The sequence below is a fragment of the Lissotriton helveticus genome, chromosome 3_1 (genome assembly GCF_964261635.1).
Source record: "Lissotriton helveticus chromosome 3_1, aLisHel1.1, whole genome shotgun sequence".
Taxonomy (NCBI): Eukaryota; Metazoa; Chordata; class Amphibia; order Caudata; family Salamandridae; genus Lissotriton; species Lissotriton helveticus.
The window spans coordinates 148,652,316-148,677,193 of NC_136061.1; the positions used below are offsets into that span (position 1 = coordinate 148,652,316).

General features: G+C 42.6%; 1 protein-coding gene across 1 annotated transcript in view; it reads right to left on the reverse strand.

Annotated features, from left to right (window-relative positions):
- The window catches only part of LOC144822741 (uncharacterized), a 2,085,503-nt gene that overhangs the window by 419,940 nt on the left and 1,640,685 nt on the right, over window positions 1-24,878 (reverse strand). The window contains exons 96-98 of the mRNA XM_078680596.1: window positions 20,098-20,194; window positions 17,283-17,467; window positions 12,727-12,904 (exon numbers count right to left, since the gene is read on the reverse strand). Of these exons, the coding sequence (XP_078536722.1) occupies window positions 12,727-12,904; window positions 17,283-17,467; window positions 20,098-20,194 (460 nt within the window). The remainder of the gene's footprint in view (window positions 1-12,726; window positions 12,905-17,282; window positions 17,468-20,097; window positions 20,195-24,878) is intronic.

The window sequence follows — 24,878 nt, forward strand, 5'->3', positions numbered from 1 at the left end:
GTACAGGATACTAATGTCTCAGTGCCCAGTCTGGAGCCACAAGGACGATTTGGGCCGGCCCAAATCTGGCTCTTCTTGGAGTGGTATCAGCCTAAAGGCCTGTTAACCCAGCTCACCAATCCATATGAATGTTTCACTCCTGGTATCGCATTAATGTATCTGACCTCAAGAAGGTCGATGACCGAAACAAGGAGGAATGAATGGGAAAAAATGTGTAGAAATAGTGAGTAGTTGACTGAGATGGGGGAGAAGAGGTGTAGGTATTGGCACATAATGTTTTTTTACAATCTAGAAAGGTTTGTTTATATTGAGAAATGTTTATAATTACTTTTTAATGTGTACAATATTATGGGTAATGCCATATATGTGAAAAGGAAATAATCATGTGTAGGAGAAATATATGTGAATTGTAATATAATTGCATCCATTTGTGTTTTTAGATTATACAAAGACGGGAGTAATATTTACAGTCTTGAAAAAGAAGGTGTCATAGGATTAAACCTTCGAAACGCGTCGACACAACCAGTATTGCCACAAATGTAATTGCTGTACTATCACCTTAGATGGTCACAAAAATGTGGTAACTGATGAGGTGTTTAGGATACAAAACTGTGTAACAGCATCCAATTGTGGCATCTAATGACAAAGATTACAGTCTGCACGCACTCTCGTAGGATATTTGGTTTATGTCTATTGGTATTTTGTTTACCCATATGTGATTTTTTTAATGTGCTTTTATGATGCAAATACAGTGAAAAGTGACTATGATGTTTGGAACTTATAGAATATTTTTATAAACTCTTGTGATAATAAATTTCATAATGATTTTTATAAGCTTTTGGATATTTGGTGCCAATACTTGGGTGATGTTGAGTGCTATATCTGTGTGAGGAGGACACAAAGGAGTGTGCAGCATACATATGTGAGTTAGAGTTGGAGAATCTAATTGTGTCTAGGTATTTTGTGTACCCAGAGGACACTTTGCATAAAGTTCAGCGTAAAGGCATACAGGAGTCCATAGTTTCACTCCAATAGTTTCCTAGAGAGAGCTGCTTTGCAAACTCCATTGAGGTGAAATGCTGACATTGCACGCTCTCAACAGTGGCAAATAGATCGGGCCAAGGTTCTCCCTATTCTTGGATGAGACCTTGCACTACTTCTGGATATAGAACCAGTCATGGTCCACAAGGCATTGATGGCTGAGCTCGCCAGCGTTGTGTTCAGAGATCCTGTCAGATGTTGCATGACCAGGAAGATGTCCTGAGGTTCATGCCATTTCCAGAGGCGTGAGCCATCCTAGCACAGGGTCCACAATCCCACCCCACTTGTTGCCATACCAGAAGGCAGTGGTGTTGCTCATGAACACCTAAACTGGCCTCCCTTTGATAGATGGTAGGAAAGCTTTCAACACCAAGCAGATATCCTGCAAATCCTATAAATTGATGTAGAGGTGGGTTTCTACTGGTGACCCGACTCCTCGTATCTCCACCTCCCGCAGGTGGCCACTAAACCCCAGAAGAGATGCATCAGTAATCACTATGAACTCTTGGAAGGGAAGGGAGAGGGGTCTGCTGCTGACTAGGCCACTGTTCACTAACCAACAGTGCACATCTTCTGCACTCTCTTCTGTAATTTGGACATGGTCAAAGAGATTACCCTGAAAATGCACACAATGGGACTTTAGATCCCAATGCAGAGCCTGCAAATGCCATCTGATATGTTTTATCAGCACGACGCAGGAGGCCATCAGATCCAGCAGCTCATAGTTAGTCTCACTAAAATCCAGGCTTGAGGAGGAAACATCTGGATCATGGCCCGAATGTCCTGCACTCTTCGCACCATAGGATAAATGCAACCACTGTTATTGAAAAGCTACAGGAGGAAATTGCTAAGGTCACAAATAGGGTTTTCCCTCTTTTTATTATATGGTTAGGTGATTTTAATTGTGTCCTATGCAAATTTAGTGGGTCCAGAGTATGTGGAGTGGTGGATTCAACTGATCAGCCTATGGCTCATTTTATTCATTCAAAACAGGGGGAGGCTTTGAATAGTATTGTTTTGAATAATGATTTATCTATCCTGGATATGTGTAGTTTTTCCGGTTCACAAAATATACCCACTTTCCAGGGTACAGGGGGCCGAGTGAGTACAATTGATTTTGCAATGGTATCCAAGGGTTTCTCCCATTTTATAAAAGATTTTAAAATTGAGGCGAATCCCGCCAGTGATCACAACCCCCTAATTTTGAGTTTTAATCTGTTTTTTGAGAAAACTCAGACTGCGGAACAACCGATAAAATATAGTCAAAATCAGGGTGTCACCTTAAGGTGGGATAAAGTAGATGTGAGGCAACTGGAGGCGGATATTTTTAAGAAAAACAAGGATAAGATAGAAACTTGTTTGACCCCTATATCTGACCCAGATTTTATAATTAAGAATTTTGAATTATTACTGGGAAACGTTGCTTCACACCTTGTAAAGACAGGGGGAAGGAAACAAGACAGGGGGCCTAAATGGTTCAATGAAGAATGTTCTGCTGCTCAAACACGTCTAACAAAGGCTTTACGCCAAGTTCCACGTGACAGGGATTTGGTTAGATCAGCGAGGAAAAGGTATAGAGATGTAGTGAGTAAAAGGAAAAATGACTTAAGGATTAGGGCATGGGAAGATTTGGAAAAAGCTGTTGAATTAAGGGACAATAGGATTTTTTGGGAGGTAATAAACTGGCCTTTTTTAAAAACGGGAGAAGAGGGTACCATCCGAGTGCATATACCAGAAGACTCCTGGGTAGCTCATTATAGCAAAATCTTTAACCCAAATGAGGTACTGCTGACTGCTACCGCGGGTATTTAACAACAAGGGGTGGTGATGGACAGAGTTTCTGAATTAAGCAGAATACTCTCACCCAGTCAAGAGATCAGGGCTAGATCCAACACCGTTTTTTAGCTCACTGCACCATCCCAGTTCAGAACCTGGCTATATGCAAATTAGTCTGTTCCTGTCCCAGTGCATGATGGGAACAGGGCAAACCAAACTACCAAGCCAATTCTTACACTGGGAAGGAAACAAGCTTCCGGGGACCGGTTTCTGCCATTTCAGGCGTCGTCGGCCCGGCTTGCTTGAATCCTGATGGTGCAATGAGCAAGGGACTCACATCTGAGTATACCCTTCCACGCTTAGGGTGGACAAAATATTTAACAACAAGGGGTGGTGATGGACAGAGTTTCTGAATTAAGCAGAATACTCTCACTCAGTCAAGAGATCAGGGCTAGATCCAACACCGTTTTTTAGCTCACTGCACCATCCCAGTTCAGAACCTGGCTATATGCAAATTAGTCTGTTCCTGTCCCAGTGCATGATGGGAACAGGGCAAACCAAACTACCAAGCCAATTCTTACACTGGGAAGGAAACAAGCTTCCGGGGACCGGTTTCTGCCATTTCAGGCGTCGTCGGCCCGGCTTGCTTGAATCCTGATGGTGCTACCGCGGGAGCAGACAATTTTAATATGGAGTCAGCGAAATTACTTAGTGACTCATTAACGCTTCAAGAGGTAAAGATAGCCTTGACTAAGGGGCCTGCTTTAAAGGCCCCTGGTCCTGATGCAGTACCCTTGGATCGTTTTAAACATAATCTAGAGGTCTGGTCACCACTGCTCTTGAATGTTTTTAAGGCAATAACGTTGGGGCCTATTCCGATTTCTTGGAAAGAGGCAGTGGTGGTACCCATTTTTAAGAAGGGTGACAAGTCTGACCCATGTTGCTATAGGCCAATATCACTAATAGACGCGTCATGCAAGTTAATGGGTAGGGTGATATTGGCTCGCCTTGAAACATGGGCAGAGTCAGCAGGGGTTATTGTGGACTCCCAATACGGATTCAGAAGAGGTAAAGGAACCACCGAGCAGTGCCTAAATTTGGCACTAATTATGGGCAAGTACATGGGTGCCAAGAATAGTTCTATCCACTTGGCATTCATGGACTTGTCAAGTGCTTTTGACACTGTGTGTAGGGGTAAGCTATGGCGGATGATGGAGTCTATGGGGTTTGAGGAGCCTTTGGTTACCTTGCTTCGCAGGCTCCATGCCGCCACAATAGTGAGAGTCAGATATGGCCCTGGTGGGGAGAAGACTAGACCTATATTATCTACTGAAGGTGTCCGTCAGGGATGTATTTTAGCACCTTTTTTATTCCTGGTCTATACTAATGGACTAGAAAGTTTTCTGTTAGAATCTGGCGCTGGCTTTCCACAGATTAATGGAAAAAGAATTCCAATGTTGTCATACGCAGACGACACTGTTTTAATGACCCTCACTCCCAATAGCATGCAGATTTGTCTGAATGCTTTTGATACATTTATGGAAAATTTAGATCTTAGGGTCAATTTCACTAAATCATTTGCCATGACTTGCGGCCCGAAAAGTGTTAAAATCCGTAGGTATATGGTGAAGGACTCAATCATAGTGAAAGTTGATAACTTTAATTATTTGGGTAACCTATTTAACAAGAAATTGAATTGGGAACCTTTGATATTAGCTCGGGTCAGTGAACATGCACTGCGTGTTAGGGGCAAATTGATGCGACCTTTTTATATATCATATATTATCAATATGCAATGGCGTTTTTATTTGACAAGGTTATGCCTTAGTACTCTACACTTCCTTTTTGCCTTTCCAAAGCAAGGGGTGTGGTGTGAGAAACTACCTTTTTGCCCCTGTAATGATAAGGTTTCGCAAAATACGCTGCACCTTATTCTTTTTTGTGCTCTGTACAAGGTCCCAAGAAATACTTTTATTAGACCTGTTCTACTATCCTTTGGATCATGTTACTACAAAGAGGGCTATGAACATTTATTATCCTTGTCAACCCCAAACATTTGTAATGCTGTACTCAGTTTTATCAGATCAGCTTTTGTTATTAGAAACCGATACTGAAATTAGCTGTAGGTGGAAATTCCCATAAAATGTTCTTTATGTTGGTTTGTTGATGAACCTAACCCAGTATTTTATGCCAATACTATATTTATGTGTACGGTTATTTTTCTAATGTATTGAAAACCCGAAATATGTAAATATGTATCGTGGTCTTTTATGCCAAATTATGTTTTTATATTGATGTATACTTTTATGACTCCTTTGTGGAATCGAAATAAAGTTATTTGAATTTGATTTGAAGTGTAAAACTGTAGTGTGTCCAGAATAGCTGAGAGTAAAGGAAAGTTTGGGAAACAGTCATGTGTGAAGTTTGGGAAAGTGTCAGGTGTGACTTTGGCATGTTGATAGTAAGCCCCAATGAATGAAGAAGGTTCAATGTATTCTAGAGGTGGGTGACAGCTGATTGGGGCAAGCGTGCTTCAACAGTCAATCGTCAAGGTAGGGACAGACTGAGATCCCCATTCTCCGAAGGTGAGCAGCAACCACTGCTACCATTTTTTGAACAACCAAGGGACACCCCTGTGAGGCCAAAAGTGAGCACAACAAACTATAACTTCTCAGAGCCCTCCATGAACCGCAGGTGCTGCCTGTGGGCCTGCAACATGGGGATAAGAAAATAAATGCCCTGCAGGTCCAACACTACCATTCAGTCTCCAGGGCAGATAAGACCTGGGCAAGGGTGGGGAAGCCTGCACGACCAAACTCTCAGGAGCGGGATGCTGGGTCAAGAACGTGGGCTTCCCCGGAGCCGGGCAATGGTGGTGGGCCCCTAGGCGATTTACAAGAACCTCCGAACAGGGCTCGGACCAGGCTCCCTGGAGCGCGTCCGTAAGTTCCTTAGTATATGAGAGCATTGTCTCTGTGCTTGTCTATCCCGGCTGAAGTTCCTCTGTTCATAAGTTGGCTTTCACTTACACCGCTGGAAGCCCCAAGGGCGTCAGCTGCCCATCTGATAACCATCGCAAAAGATGCACTCTCGTTGGTGACCGGATCTGGTGGAGTGACCAATCCAGTGTCAGGAGAGGTGTTTAGCCACTGGTGTCGCCCAACTACTATCAGTTCTCTTCGATGATACCCTGGGTAATATCATAAATGGGGTCTAAGGGGAACAGGTATTACAACGCAACTTTTACAACTCGTTGTTATTACATCGCATGCGTCACAACGCATGCGATGTTACAACGCGTAGTAAAAGCTACGTATACCATTAAATCCCATGCGCTTTTACAATGCATGCGATGTAATGGCTATCCACGTAGTTGTGAGGAAACTGAGACTGTTTCCTCACAACGACGTGCACCTCTGACGACACAGGAAGCGGGACCTGGGAGCAGAGACGGCGACTCTGAAACCACGAGAAAAGAGGTAAGGCTGTTTGTGCTTGGGGTGGTGGTAATGGTTTAGGGTAGTGTCGTAGTGTTTTGGGGTTTAGGGCAATGTAGGGGAGGGATTAGTGTGGGTAGTGGTTTAGGGAGGAGTTGTGTTGTAGTGTTTTAGGGTTTAGGGCAGTGTAGGGGTGGGAGTAGTGTGGGTAGTGTTGTAGTGTAGTAGTGGTTTAGGGTTTAGGGTAGTGTAGGGGTGGGAGTAGTGTTGGTAGTGTTGTAGTGTAGTAGTGTTTTAGGGTTTAGGGTAGTGATGTAGTGTAGTATTATTTTAGGGTTTAGGGTAGCATAGGGGTGGGAGCATTGTGGGAAGTGTAGTGTAGTAGTGTTTTAGGGTTTAGGGTAGTGTAGGGGTGGGAGCAGTGTGGGTAGTGTAGTAGTGTTTTAGGGTTACGGCTAGTGTAGGGGTGGGAGCAGTGTGGGTAGTGTAGTAGTGTTTTAGGGTTTAGGGTAGTGTAGGGGTGGGAGCAGTGTGGGTAGTGTTGTAGTGTTTTAGGGTTTAGGGTAGTGTTTTAGGGTTTAGGGTAGTGTAGGGGTGGGAGTAGTGTGGGCAGTGTTGTAGTGTGGTAGTGTTTTAGGGTTTAGGGTAGTGTAGGGATGGGAGTAGTGTGGGTAGTGTTGTTGTGTAGTAGTGTTTTAGGGTTTAGGGTAGTGTAGGGGTGGGAGTAGTGTGGGTAGTTGTAAGAACTGGGGTCACCAGTTCACCGGGGGTAGCCTGGCACGAGCAGGTAGGCACCCGAAAGCTCAGGTGTTAAGTGACTACACAGCACACACATCCACTGAGACAATAAATGCACGAAAAGACTGAGACCACTCCAGTAAGTCTGCTTAAAATCAATGAGCTTTATATAGCCTTAGAATCAGGGCAATTAATACTCGAGGTAGCAAGAACTCATTAGTGCATTTCATTAAAGCATTTTCATCAGAGGAGTAAGGGGGGCAATTCCCTAACCAATATAACATGTAGCAATCAGCATTCCATTAAAGCAAGGAGCACTTCACTCCACAACTATGGGCACTTAGTTCACCTTACAGCAAGCATGAATAAACATTTCATTAATCCTGAATAAGCATTTCATTAATCCTGAATAAACATTTCCTTCAATATGCATCAACATCTCTTTAGCCCAGAATAAACATTCTCCTTAAACCGGACTAACCATCCCCTTATGCAGGCTTAAGTAGCCCTTGGACAAACATTCCTCGACCCCTAGCTAGGGGTTAACTCGGCCCCAAACCAGTCCTGGGGCCTAGTGGGTGTCCTGGCTCAGTTCAGAGGCCTGGCAGGCCGCTGGCACTTTTTCTCCCTCCCTTCCACTCAAAAGGGGCTCATCAGAATTACAACGGGCCACCAGGCCCCAGGTACAGCTTTCCCCCCAGGGGAGGGGCGAACTCGGGGCCTCCTCCGGCCTTCCCCCCTCCTCCCCGGGGGGTTTACCTTGTCCCTTCGGCTCCTCAGGGAGGCCTTGCAGACATTCCACGTGTGCTGGAAGAAGGAGGGGGCTCATGCTGGCTCCGGAGACCTCCGGTGTTCCGGGCCCTCTCCGGGCCTGGCAGAGCCGGGGATCCACTGGGGAGCGAGGGCGCTGCTTCAACCGCCAATAGCGGCGCTTTTGGGGGCACAGCGCTCAGGGGCCTCCGCGCCGTGGCGTGAAGTAGAGCAGCACTTGGCAGGTATAGCGCTTCGGGGATCTAGCGCTTCAGGGCCACCATAGCCTCAAGGATCACAGCGCGCTCAGGGACACGAGGGTCACTAGCACCTCAGCGCTTCTCAAGGCACAGTGGGGGATAGAGCGCTTGGTGAGAATAGCACAGTTCAGTTCAATTAGGCAGTTAAACCGCCCACTGTGACAGGACAGCATAGGGCAGCTGGGGGAAAAAACAATACAGTCCAGGCAGGACAGCGCAGGGGGGGGGGCACAGGTGAAGCCCCAGGCTGCAGAGTGGATCAAGCGCCCGTACCTGGTTGAACCCCAGTAGTCCTGGTTAGAGCAGGGGGCTTTCTTCTTGGCGCCTGGTGGCTCTGGCGCCCTTTGGTGCAAACAGTTTCTTGGTTTCTTGAAGGGGGGGGGGGGTTGAGTTGAAGGCTGCTGACAGGATTCCTCAGCAGGTCACTGCAGGTGGTCCCTGGGTTCCCCTCCCGCCGGGCCAGATCAGTGTGCTAGTTCAGTGTTCCTTACCCAGCTTGGTGGGCAGCACCTAAACACAGTCACCCCCAGTGGCATAGGTTTCTGACTAGGCCCTACCGCCTAAATCTCCTGCGTAGGGTCCCCCAGGTCAGTGATGCCCCAACTGACTGAAAACTTTCCCTCCTTTCCTTTATATATGCCCAGGTCTGGTGACCACCCTCTAAGGCGGCAAAAACAGACTCCGCCCCTATTCTAGAAGGTTCCAAGAGCTTCCCTACCCACACACCATAGGAAGACCAAGTGGGTATCATTTCTTCTCTGTTTCCAGTGTTCTGGGAAATAGGTTCCATCAGAGTCCTAAGGGTTTCAAACACCTTAGGTTTTGGAGGGGATCTATTTCCCAGCACACTGGAAACAGAGAAGTAATAGTTTGACAAAAGGCGAAGAAAAGTTGGTCTAAAAATGACAGATGTAGCTCACCGGATCTACAACTGATGTCATCACTCAGGGTAGTGCTTATATAGGCACTGCGCATGTCATATGCGGCACAGACAAGGTTGACACAGCACGGCACGCAGAGGTATTTATTTGTTATTTATTTATTTGAAAGGTTTTGTATAGCACGAACAAGACCATTACAGGTATCAGAGTGCTTTACAGGCAAATGTGAATAATTAAGAGGTACTGCTCAAGAATGTTCGAGGTCCAGTCTGAAACCTGGGGAACACTCTAGAGTAAGGAATCTGTGGTTAGACAATGCATATCATACCATAATGAATGCTACAATTGTAATTTCATCACTGCATGTTCACTACTGTTTTCCTTTTCCCCTTTTCCCTATATACAGCCAGATTCATCATTCTCCCGTTTTGCGAGCCCCTAATAGCGATTCATAAGGAATACGCTATTAACGACTTGCAAAACGGGATTCATGTAGGAATTGCACAAAATATTGCGATTCCTACATGTTCCTTATTTGCGATTAGCAAATTGCTAATCGCAAATAAGGAATAACTCCCCATGCATTCCTATGGGCCTACAGGCCCATAGGAATGCATGGGGAGTTATTCCTTATTTGCGATTAGCAATTAGCTAATCGCAAATAGGGATGCGATTTCAAGGGTGCAGGGGTGTCCAAAGGACACCCTGTAGCACCCCTGAAATGTAATCTACATTGGTGTTGCGCACACACATGTCCAAAGGACATGTGTGTGTGTAACATGCAACTTAGAAAAATGCATTTAAATGCATTTTTCTAAGTTTTTGCTATTTACCACGAGGTCTGACCTCTCGGTAAATAGCGGCCCAAAATTGCAATTTCGCAATTTAAAAATGATTCATGAATTGCATTTAAGGAATCTCAAATAGAGATTCCTTAAATGCAATTCTTCGCAAATGTGCGAATTCTTTAACAGCGAATTTTGCATTTGGCATGATGAATCCCAAATGCAAAAATTGCACTCGCAAAAGGCAAGATTCTGAGAATCTTGCCCTTTGCAAGTGCAATTTAGCTTGATGAATCAGGCTGTTAGTGTTGTATCTTGAATTTGTTGCACGTAACAATTTTTGCAAATTGCTACTCAGGAATATTATGTGTGTCTTTGAAATTAGTTAGCTCTTCAGATAGAACTTGATGTTAGGATTCAAGTGTAGTCCTATGTCTGTGATTATGGATTGGCATCAGGTGACCGGCCAGGATAGGGATATAGGACAGTCCTACCTTTATGTCTCTGCTTGAAATCGATAGTGTGTGGGTTCCTGTTTCCTGGTGTTGGTTCCTGTGCTTGCCGTTTTTTCCTTGCTTTATTGGTTTCTCACAGGCTCGTGAGTAACTTTCGACCCCTTTTAGGACTTCATCCTTCACCTTTTTTCTGTGTTCTCCCTGCCATCAGTTTCCCGATACCCAAGAGTTCTTTGATCCTTTTTGTCCTTTCCTTCCCTGTTCGTTAGTAGTCCCCGTTTAGTTTTCTGGGCTTTAGGGAATTCATGGGTTCCTGTCCCCCCCTTACAGTTTGAAAGCTGTTGAGTATCTTTGCTCACCTCGTTGGCACTTTACAGCTTGTAAAGACGCAAAGGAAACAAACGCTCGTATCGTCTCCTTTCGCGTCTTTCTTTGTTTCCTTTCCATGTTGTTTTGTGCGGAAATGACATTTCGGGTCATTCCGCGAGTATCCTCCTGAGCTCACAATTATTGGGGATACGGGCTTTCCTCGTCCCTTCTGTTTTGCCCCGACCTTTTAGTAATCACGAGTGGAAGCAGGTTTTTTTTTTGTATTTGCCAAACACAAAGGGCATTCTTTTTCCCCTGATAACGAAGGAGACACCTTTTGGACGTTTGACTAAGCGCCACGTTATTCTCCTGCTGCAAGAGGAGCGTTCTTGCATGGGAGTAGCGTCTTTTGTTGTATGCTGTCCGAAGATTTCCCGAAGCAAACCCTGCATAGTCAAATGGTAGGAGTGATTACGGTCACAGTTTATGATCCTTTCTTTGCGTTAGCACTGTTGGATATACTCATGAAGTGTGCTTTTTTTATGTAGGTGCAGAAGCGTGGAGGAGGGAGCTGTGACTCTTTATCTAAGTCAGAGTGGAAGTCGACTTGGTGTCTCCTGATTATCTTCCACCCCCTTTTCTGGCTCATGTGCACACTCATAGTTACATCTTGTGAGTGGTACAGGGGTTGGATAAGTGGATTGGTTCGTGCTTCGTTCCTGCAGTGTTTGGGCTGAGTGGACGGAATCCAACACTTGACACCAGAAGGCAGTAGTCTTAATCAAAACCCTGCCAGCCCGCTGAAAAATCACCAGCCAATCGCAAAAGCAGGGATAGTGCCAACTATAAGGGGATTTACACGCATTTAGGCCTCAAAATCCATGCCAGATCACAAGCTGTTGGCATTTTCTCCATGATTTTGACACTCATGCTGATGTCCAATACCACCACACCATTCTCCCCAAAAGCCATCCCATCTGTAATTTAATGGCAAATATAATCCACAGGTATGGCTCAACAGTGGTGCAGTGACTGTTTAGGCCTTCATGGAGGACAGGTCTCTTCTCAGACCTAAATGAAGGTCTTATTGTTTCTCAATCCACCTGATTCATTTGATGGTTGTTTCTGCATACACTGCAAGATCAGGCAGCCAGGGTCCCTCCCCTAAACCAATCACAATGCTGCAATGGCAGCGTTGTGATTGGTCGGATGGCGCCCAGCCACGGGCTAGTGAGGTGGGCATGTTCTCCAGCCTGCATGGAGAAGGGCAGAGTGCGCATGACTGGTTTGGGCGGACCGGGAGGGCCGACCAAACAATCTTTCTTCACTCAGGAGTGGGCAAACCAATCCTCCTCTTCCCTGCTCAAAGAGCAGAGCAGCCCTGCCCACCTGCCCGCCTGCAATGTGCAAAGCAAACATAAAATGGTAATAACTGAAAGTTATTACCATTTTATGTTTTGGCTTTCTCGCAATGCGAGAAAGCAGTGGGGCGCCAATCATCTGTCCTAGTGGAGGAGCCGCCACTGCTATTAAGATATTTTGTAACATGGTACACATGTTGCCTTCAAGTGCTTTAGAGCGTGTCTGAATGAACAGATGTATGATGTTTCGTAAATATTTCCACAGAGATATTCTCTGTACAAACATGAATCAGTCTTACGATCTACAGCGGTTCTGATTTTCAAACCAATGTGGATATGACGCCACTAGGGCATAATCAGCTTCAACATGAGTGTGGATGGAGGAGTTGTTGATTGAGAGTTACATGAATTTATGACTCGAAGGACATATTTTTTAACTGCAAGTCTGTGATCAAATTCACTCCAGCTGTTTTAATGTCTTTTGGACACTTTTTTTTATATCTCAGCAGTTGTCAGTGAGCCAGGGTGCACTAGTTGGATATAAGGAGTCTGGCAGTCTTCAGTAGTAGTACTGAACAGACAGATGCCTATCTTGGCTTTCTTGGAATGATTGTGAGTTAAAGACGTGAACTAGTAAACAGTGATCCCCAAAAAACCAGCATGCATTACGGGGAGGTAATTAAGAAACACCTTCTGATCTATAGTGCAAGAAAGAGGTGTGTGGCAATTGTATATCAGCCTTGCTTTCTGGAAGCCTCATAAAGCTGCCACATGTTGCAAATATAATTTTGGAGCAAACTCACTTTTAGAAATTTGGATGAAGAGTAAAAGGAGGTTGATGACAATTATTCCAAAAGTAAGCAGCATTGTTTTGTCTTTACATTATATTATGATAGCGGAAGCACTTAAAAGATTGAATGGCAAATTTCTTACCAGTCTGCTGTTGGCACTTATTAATTATTTCATGAGTTAGAGCTTGAATGTAGCTCATATCTTCCGATCTTGTGGTAAGGTTGGTGTACACCATGCTTACTATATCTTTCAAAACTTGAATAAAATCCTCCTCTGAAGTCTGTTTTTTCAGAGACAAAGCTATAACTGCCTTAATAGCCTTCAAAAGAGAAAGAATGTGTATGTTAGCATGTTACATATTAATCAAGCAAATATGATAATCTCAGTTGCATTTAAACCAAAATGTTATTCTTTTGAGGTTTTAAATTAGTTTACCTGTAAGACACATCAGTGCTAGGCCTGAACAAACCTCTGAATTTAGAACTAAAGGATTATGAGAGATTACTAAATTTGCAATACATTTTCATGACAATCAGTTTCAATAGGCTCATGGCAACACTGATTCCGGAAACACTGTGCCAAATAGCATAGACGTTTGTGTGCACAAGGAGCTGCCACTGAAACCATATGCTTATTAATTAACTTGAAAATCGTGTTCTACTCAGACTACTTGCATATCATCACTTTACCGTTTGCCAACATCCCTATAGTTCCAACAACCCTTAATATTAAGTAAGAGATGGAAAGTATTCACATCAGTGAAATGGTAGGAATATGTTTATCATGCCATTAGTATAGATTTGTATCAATTCATAGTTAATGGGCATTTTTGTGATTGTATGGTCACTTGTGAGATTCACAAAACAAGGTTTTCCACTTGTAAGTAGATTTACTCAGACACATTTTCTCCCAGGAATCAAGGTTAGCCCTGAAAGTCATGTTAGGACCAGCGATAGTTATAGTGATCCTGAGCCTTTGTTCTAGGTGCCATTAGTGTCCTACACTTTGCCTCATTTTTCCTAGTTCCTAAAGGAGGTATTACTATATAGTATCCTGAATGAAATGGGTGAACGGGTGGATGATTGGATTGTCGGCTGTATAGATTGGGATATATTCCATGTTAAAAATCCTGACAGCCTATCACAAGTATAAGCCCAGGATTCCTCAATGAAATTTGCTTTTACTTTCTAGGCACAAGATTGCTAATTGTGTTCAACTTCGTGCTCATTCCTAGTTAAAAATTCAATTTTCTCCAACTGATTACTTGATTGGTTGTTTAATTTCAAGAATAAGCATTTTTTCATTAAGTTAGTGTATTTTAAGAGAATGTAAAATGAAGTTTAAACTGTGCATTTAAGAAAAAGTTTTGAAAACAAAATTTAAATAATACTTTATTAGGCTTTTTTAATGTGTATAAAAGTAGTTTCTTTCTTTGATCAAATTCTAGGATTTTTTTAAAGGAGTATTTCAATGTTTTGTGTATTTGTATTGTTGCACGGAAATTTTAAAATCAATACAAAATAATGCTAAACTACTCAATATAATTAAAATAAATGGGAAATCTAAGTACTTTCCTGTAAAGCCCAAGTGGAGAAAGTCTTTTGAGTATGAGAAAATGCAAGCCATGGCCAAAAGTGAAGGTTTTCAAACTACTCCTGCAGGGAAAGGTCACTTTTTTTTGAAGATTTACCCCACAATGATTGGACAGATACTGCTGGTGTATAGATTTGCTTTGTACACAGGATCACTGCTGTATGCACTTTGACCCTTAAAAACATGTAGAACTGGCTAATCCCTGACTGGCACAATTAACCTACCTGTAAACTCCTAATATATGGCACTCAGTGTACCCAGGGTCTATATGTTAAATGATACTATTGAACTACAGCACCTACTGTGCCAGTAATAAAGTGACTACGCAAATCATGTCTTTAGGCCTACGCCTGCAGCCTGTGTGTGAAGTTTTAAAACTGCAAACTGCAAATTCAACCAGGCACAATACATGCTTTGCCAGGTCTAAACCTTACTTAATACCTATGAAGAGGACCTATGGGGGCACATGCATCAAGCATTTTACCGGTCGCAACCGGGCCGATTAGCAGAATCGGCCCATTTGCGACCGGTAAAATGCAATTTGCGATGCATCAAACAGAATGCATTCCCAAAATAGGTAATCATAATTTTTGGCGATTACCTAGATTGCAAATGCATATAGGGAATATCAAAATGCGAATCCCTAAATGCGATGCATTATGCATTCGCAAAGTGCGTTTTCGCAATTTGGAATCGCAAATTACCATCAACTTCAAGTTGATGGTAATTTGCAATTCCTTTGAAAAATGCAAATAAATGCATTTTTCAAAGTGCATTGTGGTGCACACTGCACCAAGAGTGCATGCTTACTTTTTTGGAGGGTGCATCAGGGTGGCCTTTTGGTCCCCTTGCAGTCTTGAAAATGCATGCGCACTTTGCGAGTAACTATTTGGTACTCGCAAATTGCGAATGCAATCCTATTCATTCCTATGGGCCTCTAGGCCCATACGAATGAATGGGAAGCCATTGCTTAATTGCGACTAGCAATTAAGGAATGTGTAGGAATCGCTAATATTTTAGCGAAAACTACATGCATAGGCAATTGCGATTCCTTAATAGTGATTCCTTGATAATCGTTATTAAGAAATCGCAATTGCCTAGCTTGATGCATGTGTCCCATGGTATTTACAAAAAAAGGCATTGTACTTAAGTTTTACATTCCTTGGCAGTGAAAAATCTCCAAGAGCCATTTTTCACTGTGGCAAGGCTGGCTCTCCCATAGAAAAGCATGGTGGTACATTATAACACCATATAATGTTGAAATGCAGTTTGGGAATAGCTAGAACCATGATTCAAACACTTAAATGAATAGGAATTTAAAATCCAATCTGATGGTAAAGTCGTATTTTAAATTACTATTTTAAAAATGGGACTTTTAGATTGTTGGCATTATTTCCCTGCTTTAAAGTAGGCCTTCCAGAGATAATCCCCAGCTGTCCTCTTACAGCCTCCTGGGAGGAGTAAATCGCCCTCACAAAGGGAACAAAATGGCCTTGACTGGGAAGAGGTGTGACCTCTTCCTGACAGGATGGCCTTGGACTGTGGCCACCAACTGTAAAAGCTTTAAAGGGGCAGGCCCTGTTACACCTATGCTTTCCCCTGCTATTGACCCAGTAGGGGGAAAAAACTCACAATAGTGGTTTTGCCTGGGGACTGCCTAATTTCGCTAGACATTTCTCAGGCATGTGCCCGGGAACTCAGACCAAGGGAGGAAGGATTCTACCATGCTGGAGATTATGCAGAGCAGGGACTGCGGGTTTCTATAGGACCCACCCCCCCAAGAAATGGTGTTGAAGTGGATAGGGTTGCCCCTGGAAAAATCTTCCCTATTGTTTAGTGAGTCACTCCCAACCACGAGCTAAAGCCAGGCATACAAGTGGTACTCCTGGACACTTTTTCAGAACACTGTTGGACCCGAGGAAGGCTTTAGAAAGAGGACTGCACCTGCCTGCAACCTTTAGAGCGAGACCATAATGGTGGGACCTGCTCCCAGTTGAACTCAGGACAGAAGAGTGGATTCCAAGGACTAGTCGGCTAGCCTCCTTTTTAGCTACATGATCATAAAAAGCTGCAAGAAGCACAACTTCCTGAAGCGCCCAGCTGAACAGTTCCAACTAGTCTTGCCCTAGACTCTGTGGGGAGCTTCAACTGCAAACAAAAAATGTAGAAGAGTCTAGTTCTGGTAAGGAGCTGAGATTTCTGATTGAATATGCAGCTTATTATTTAATACATGTATGTGCATATTTATGTGGTGTTTATACACACTCATAAATACATATATAGGTGTTTCAAGTCAAAAGGCAAGGACTATGTACTGGGTACAAGGCAAAGACATAGCCATGCTATGGTTGGAGAGGCAATTGATTTTTAAGGAAGGAATTGGACTGTTACTGCATCATGATGTAAATATCTTTCAAGAGGCTGGTTCCAAAATTGGATAATGGGTTGGGGCAGTTCTGATGGATTTGGGAATATTGTTTCAGATCCTAGAGAGAATAGATGATTTTTTACAACTTTTTTTCAATTCTCGGCTTCAAATTTGATGGCGTCCTGGCTTTGTGTGTGCCAAAAGTCACCAGAGATGGAGAGCTTGTCAGCCACACATGCAGGGTTGCTGCTCCTAATGGCTTTGTAAATGATGCATCTAGTTTTGAAGAGGGCGCAGGCTGGCAAGGGAAACCAATGGAATTCAATCAGAGAGGGGTGATGTGCTTATGGTTCCCCGGGTGTATGATGAGGAATGCTGCAGCAAATGGGATTGCCTTAAGGTGGGCCAGTGTGCAGTATGTTCGCACGCAAAGTAACTTAGACTTAATGTTGCAACATGTGTTGTGCATCAGCCACACCATATTTTCAATGTCAGCACTACAGAGAGATTGGCTCACTGCTAGTCCTTTGGAGAAAGTGTGCTATTAGAAGAGAACCCTTAATATGTGGCATCTGTTCATGCTGGGGAGCATCGCCTCCTGAGGCTACTGTGTTGCTACTAACACGTAAAGGGTGATTGTTGATATGAGAGACACTCTAGTTTCAAATGAATAGATTCCCTTCCCACAAGCACATTAGAAACAGCAAGTATGCACGCCATAGACTGGTAAACATACCTGATTCAGCTGCACGTGATTCACTGTCAATAGATGAGTTAACCCTGGTCCAGGAAGCGCCTGTTGCACCAAGAGAATCCCATGCAGAACGCAGACTCCAAAACAAAAAATGCGAATATTCATCTGCATCGCCTTCAGTTTCACATAGTGTTCCTCTTTCACCTGATCAAGAGCTGATAAAATAGCTGTAAGATAATGAAATACACATCGTACACGTTATTTTACATAAATAAATGTTCGCATTTTCACTTTGTATTTGTTCCTGCAAGCGAGAAGGTGAGTGAGAAGTAGACTGAGTGAGAGAGGAGTGCGCGAGTGAGCAAGAGACAGTGGGCCCAATTCACAGAACTAACTTAAGACAAAATCCTAAACTTACTACTTTTGGTATTCACAGAAGTTAGGATTTTGTCTTAAGTTTGTCTTAAGACCGACTTAAGACAGACTTAAGACAACATCCTAACTTAAGTCTGTCTTAAGCCTGTCTTAAGTCTGTCTTAAGACAAACTTAAGACAAAATCCTAACTTCTGTGAATACCAAAAGTAGTAAGTTTAGGATTTTGTCTTAAGTTAGTTCTGTGAATCGGCCCCAGAATGAGTGACTAAGGCCATTTACACAGTACATTCTCTGTGCCAAATTTAGCATGGGCATTTATTAAAATGAGCGGTGTTATAATGCTGCTGTAGCACCCCTGCATGCATTTCGCTATTTTTGAAAAAGGCAGTTAGGAAAAGATCATCTCAGGTGTACGTGCATCTCCCATTTATTGCTGCTGTGTCCAGACGATCAATTGTGAACTTTAATCAGTCACAGTTATTGTCAATGGACAGGTAATACTTAAGTCCTGGTCTCTACAGCCAATATCAATCAAACCAAATGAGTTGGGCTTAAAAGAAAACAACCATTACAGATAAAATTGAATAAGCTCAATGATAGGGGTCAGAGACAACACAAGTAATCTACACACCTAGTGACACAGAATCTTTATTTTCTTGCATTGTGACGAGCCTAGCGTGCAGCGGTTAGGTGTTGCTGTTCTAGGGGCAGGGCAGTGGGGGTCTAGTAGTATTTGCTCATTTGGTCTGCTGATATTACTAAAAGTAATATTATGCTGTGGGCAGATCTGCCATTTATCTCATAGGCTGATTGCTTTGACAGGCTGTCATTTAGTCCTAGTAAGACCAAATGAACTCTGAGATGTCAGGAACTACCTCTGCCCATCCTCATAAGAGCCTCCCTGTAGTTATTCTTTTCTCTGAACACCTGTGCTGTGATCCATCATGTTTCAGTCATTCAAAGGACACAATCTGTTCCTTGAGTACTTGCAACAAGCTCATTAAATACAGTTTTTCTATATTGGGTGATGCAATATCTTTTGTAAATCTTATCAGCATCGGTGTTACCAAATTTGCAGCGATTTGACTGAGACAATTAATGAGCACATTTTGTTAGTTGCACCTAATATAGTCGTTTTAGCGTTAGGGTGTGGAAAAACCATTGTGAGTTCGCAACTTGCATCCTTTTATTGGTTTATGCTACTCATAACAAAATGAATAGTATGTTAGTTCCAAGGAAAATAACACTGTGGGCTCCCTATGAAGAAGAACCAATCATTTTTGTTAATAATCAGAGAGATGTAAGTACACATATAGTGATAACCACAATATTACTTCTGAGTTGACCCTTGATCTAGTCAACAACATTTTTGGGTTCTTACAGAATAATGGTATTTCCAAGCAGTAAAAAAAGTAAAAAAGTAATCACCATGCCATGTGAGTTTAAATTATAATAACATCATTTCTCTGATATCATGAATTTGCCAAGAAAGATTTTATTTGGAGTGCATTGTATTAGTATTCATAGACGAGATCAGGGGTTCTTGGTTAATTAATGTGAGCTAATAATTAGAAGTACTTGAGCTGCAATAATCAGGGGTTGTGTGAAATGAGCAGTGCGCCTGCAAATTTACATATTTTTCCCGAAATGCTGAAAAGCGTCTTCAAATAATTGCTGGCCCTGTATGAGTTAATTTTTGCTCATTTTAAACTGTATGGCAAAAGTGTCTGATGATATTTAAATGTTACATATTACACATATTAGTTATGTCTGAATGTTACATTAGGAAAATCCTTTCTAACTGCATCTGTGCAAATATGTGCTAGTTAAAATAAATTATCCCAAAAGATAGTGAGGTCATTGGGAGCCAGAAGACAATAGACATCACCCTACACCGATTGGGGATTGTTATAAAGAGCTTAAATGTTTTTAGCAGATAGTCTTTAAAGTGTGATTATTTTGTTACTAATCGAAGATAAGCATGAATTCCAGACTTCGGAGATGGACCTAAGAGAATAGGCTTCATTATCAGAGAGAATCTTTGCGAAAGCATAATACCGATAAGTTCATTCTATGACATTGACCAGAATATATTTGGCTGCTGAATTCAAATGTAAAATTAACAGAATATATTTGGATGTTAAATTCAAAATATATGAACAGAATACATGGGGATACTTAATTCAAAAGATAATATTAACCTAATGCATGTAGATGTTCAATTGAAAAGGTATCACCAGAATACCTGGGCTGTTACATTAAATATAATATTAACAGAATACTTGGGGATGTTGAATTAAATATGATAATAATATAATACACGTGGATGCTGAATTTAAAATATATTAACAGAATTCATGTGGTTGTTGAATTTAAGAGATTTTACCAGAATATACATGGATATTAAAGGTGAAGTATGATATTAACAGAATACAAGTGGATGTGGAATTCAAAAGATGAATGGTGTGCAAATGTACTCACCAACTTGCATTAAAACAACTGGAGATCCACTCGGTGCCAAAGGACCAAGAACTGCTGTAGTGGTAATATGTGTTGACACAAAGACATGCCACGAAACCTGCAAAATGCAAAGCCAATTGTAAGTATGTAACTGCACTGAGTTGCAAAGTGAAATAACGTCTAACTCCTGTTTCAGAAATTAAATACTTGACCGCCTAGTATTCAAGATTGTCATTTCATTTAGCAACGGAAGAAAACACCATGATATCGTCCCTTGAGCTATACAACATCATAATGAATTGGTAAGAAATGTGCATCTTGTTAACTCACAGTAGTTAGATTGCATTTCTTGAATTCTATTTGCATGAAGCCTTTTTTAACTAGGAGAATCAGCGAATACATTGAGGTATGACGAATACCTGCATTATACCATGCTAATTACGGTGCTATTCCCTTCTAGAAAGAGTTGTGGAACGACAACTAAACAGTGTAAAACAGTGTGCAGTGTAGAACTCATTAATGACACTTTATCTGGAATGTCTTATAACTACTGAATCAATTTTAAAGACGAATCACAGAGACCGAGATGCTATACTGCAGCATGCCCGCAAGTCAGGACCCCTGACTAAGCATGGGCGTAAAATCCGTTCCGCTCGCGGATTTTGGGTAAATTCGCAATCCGCAAACTCTCGCGAACTTGCCGAAAATTCGTAAAATCCGTGCGAAGCGGATTTTTTGCTTGGTCGCACTTGCCAACTAGAATACTATACAATTTCGCGGGAGTAAACACTTGCGACACGTAGATGCGGCGGGCAGCGACAATCTCGCAATTGCGAGATTGCAAAATTTGCAATTTCGCACAAGAAATCCACCAGCAGGCAGCATAAACCTTGAAAATTATGATTTTTATCAGAATAACTCCTCAGGTTGACATTTGCCTGCACTTTTTCTTTGCAAGGAGTCCATTTTGGGGGGTGGGGGTGGGAGGAAGGAAGTGCCCCACAGTTTCCAACTTCCTGTTCCTGTCCACCAGGCTCCTCCCAGTGCTTTCTTCATGTGCTGGTCACTTTGATTTGGATCTTGACCTGGAAGGATTACTTTTTGTGGATGCTGCTGGATATTTGGATTTTTGCAAAACTAAAAGCACTCAGCAGGTGCAAAAGTTCAATCTTATCATTAGTAACCATTCCCTGTAGTGCTTCCTGAGGGGCCCCTCCAGAGTTCATTTGCCTACTTGCAACTATTCTATGACCCTGCTCTGACCCTCACAGCAGGCTCAGAGAATAGCTACAAGTATACAACAAAGGTCCTGTTAAAAAAATTACACTGCAACAGAAAGCAATTACAGACAAAACTGAAAGCACTCAGCAGGTGCAAAAGTTCAATCTTATCATTAGTAACCATTCCCTGTAGTGCTTCCTGAGGGGCCCCTTCAGAGTTCAGTTGCCTACTTGCAACTATAGGCCACAAAGGTCCTGTGAAAAAAAGTGCACTGCAACAGAAAGCAAATTACAGATAAGGAAGCAGGTGCCAGCCAGACTGGAAGTTTAAATTCAGTGACACATTAATCAACCCCAAATTAATTCATGTCAGTTGAAGCAGGGCAGGTGTGCTTGCTTTTTTTCACCCCCATAATCTACAGTGATAAACCAACCAGAGGGTGGCAGTGATGTACCAGAGGGTGGCATGGGTGTACCAGAGGGTGGCAGTGGTGAAACAGAGGGTGCTGTGAACCTGTGATGATGAACCAGATGTAGAAACAACATAGCCGCGGCCGTTGCGAGCCGACAAGTAAGTTCGCAATTGCGAACTGGTACAGAACCCTCGCAAACTGGCAGAAATCCTTGCGAACACAAAAAAAAAACGCAAATTCGCGAGAGTTCGCGGATTTTGCGGATTGCGAATCCGTAAATACGCAAGTTCGCGGATTGCCAATTCGCAAAATCCGCCCATGCTTACCCCTGACATACGAACATGCCTCTATCTTGCTCTTCCCTGATTGCACTAAAAGAGAACAGGATAAGAGAGACACATTCTCTGCTGTTAAAGGCACATTCAAAGACCTAAACTAGCATAGTTTGTTTCTAACCACATCCCAAGCTCTTAGGCAATGGTTGGAAACCGCACCCAGAAAGCGCAGCAGCACAGGAGGGCCAGGACTGGGCACTACCAGGCCGATGCACAGCCAAAGGCAGGGGACTCCCCAGCATGTCGGCCTCCTGGAGAGCAACATGCAGAATTGAGGTTCCACCAGATGGTACACTGGGGAAAACACAAAGAGAATCAGTCAGTGAGGAGAGGCTCTCTGACACAGGCTGGGTGGGACAGGCGACAGAAGAAGAGATTACAAACTAGAACGATTAAAGCCTGCAACTAGCCGCCCGGACAAAAGTTTAAACCCAAGCAAGCAACGGAGAATAGCTTCTTCAGGGAGAACGCCACGCAACTGAGAGCAACCAAAATACTGCCTGAGGGGCTCCAGGTGAAATACGTGTGTAAAACTGAACTGCCAGGTTATAAGACTAAGACTCAAAACAGGGAGAATGACTTAATACCTTGTGACAGGAGAGATGAGAGAAACCTGACTCAGGCAATTACCACTCTGCTGGATGCTAGTGCATTGGAGGGAGTCGAACATGTCGGGCAGTATTTCTACACAATACAAACAACACAGTTAAAGTCTTGCAGCACAACTGAGGACAGGTTTATCTAGTTCTTAGGGGGTGGCAGACAGAGTTGCTCTGGGAGTTCTCCTTGAACACATGGACATCACTGGAACCGTAATCAGCTACCCAAAGGGCGGGATTGGGGAGTTGGGAAGTTCTGCAATTGTACTTGGGTTTTGGGATTGGCTTGGATAGGAAACCTCCATCTGCAGCACAGCGTCAGACACAATAGACGGTTGTAGCCTCACAGGTACACACAACCCTATATTACACGAGCAGCACCTATAAATTAATAACTTGCAACATAAGTGGTATAAATCACTTTAAGAAGCATCACAAAATATACTCATACATAAAGGTATATGGAATCCATAGTGTTATCCTGCAAGAGGACCATATTAATGCAGCAATAACATTCTCAAGCTCAGGAAGAAATTAGAGGGGGCAGATATACGCAAAGTCCTATTCTAGGTAACTGTAATTAGTTGATTTTTATATAGCTTGGCTTATCACCCGTGAGGGTATCCAGGCACTGTCCATGGGTAAAGGAAGAGTAAATGATTTGCCCCGAATCACTGGATGTTGAACCGATGCCGAGACTCAAACCCAGATTCCCAGCTCCAAAGTTGACAGCACTGGCAGCTGTGGCAAACCCTCTCCCATACGTTAGGGGGTCTTAACATGCTTGCACCAAGCGTTCCCTTATCCTTGATAGATACAGTAATAGACAGGAAGGAAAGCTATAATACTGTTTAGAACACTGACTCCCATTGATACTTGCCTAACTAATATGTACGTCCCAAATATAGATGATGAGATAATGAGGAATCTGACACCCTAGATACAGGTAGAAATTACCTACGAAGGAGACTTAAATTGTGTACTTGATGGAGCCCTAGATAGGCATCCCCCACCACACAGCATTTAGCCTAATATGACCAATAGTATAATCAAGGCAATGAAGGGAATGAGAGTGATAAGTTTATGGAGAACCCACCACCCAATGAATAAAGCATATGCATGCTTCATACCGGCTACAGGCACTAACGGTAGGCTGGATTATTTGCTGGCGCAGAACAGCTGTGGTCACAAGTATGGAAAAGGTACTTACTTGTATTCTTAGTTTTATATCATAGGCATCCTCAATGAAGTAATAAACACAGAATATTCCAGTTCATTTACGGGAATCCTGGAACACTTTTTTCCAAATATTGAAAGTCCTTATTAGTTGGAGGCAATTACCTCAATGTCCATGGAATTAGAGTTACCTCACTTAAAGAATGTGACAGGCTGCTTTGTTACTGTTTTTTTCTGTATCATAAAAGGCATCTAATCAATATAATGTGAACACAATGAAGCATCTGAACAGCAGCAACCCTGAGTATAATTGAAAGAAACGCCCATAAGGCACATACAGGGAAAGAAAAATGAAGTAAAATGGGAGCCTGTTAGGTCAAGAGTTCAAGGAGTGCAAGGAAAAGACACTGTTACTTTATGGAGCTAGTAGCTTGCCTTCCAAGCATGAACTGTACCGGCAGTTTGCATCACAGCCTCAGTTCTTTTTGAATGGCGGAAATAATTGGCAAAGAAGAACATATAGCAAATGTATTGACAACTGGGGAGGAGGGATGGTTGTTTATGACTTCAGTGAGGATACCCATGATGCAGAACTAGGAATACAAGTAAGTAACTTTTCCTTCTGCATCGGAGGCTTCTCACTAATAGTTAGAAATAGAAAATAGAGTAGCAAGCATATCCGTAACTTGTGAGTGTCACTACAAAGCTATAAACAATACAAACAAATCGAGGTGTAGACCAAGCAGGCGTGTGGCAACTAAGAATTACTCTAATTAAATAGATTGTTTTTTTAAGTTGCCTGGCCTAACAAAGAAACAGCTCTTGCATCTACATCTCAACAGTAATGTTTAGCGAGAGGAGGTACCAATTTCCATAAACCTGCTGTACAAATGTTTGTAATTGGGCCATTTTTTAATCCAGGCTAAATATGTAGCCTTACTGTGTGTAGATTGGGCTGTAGGTTTATCTGGTAGAGGTTAATTGATAACAAAGGTTAATATAGGAAACTCTCTATCTAGCTGTAGTTTGTTTACATGCAGTCATACCAGTTCGTTAAGG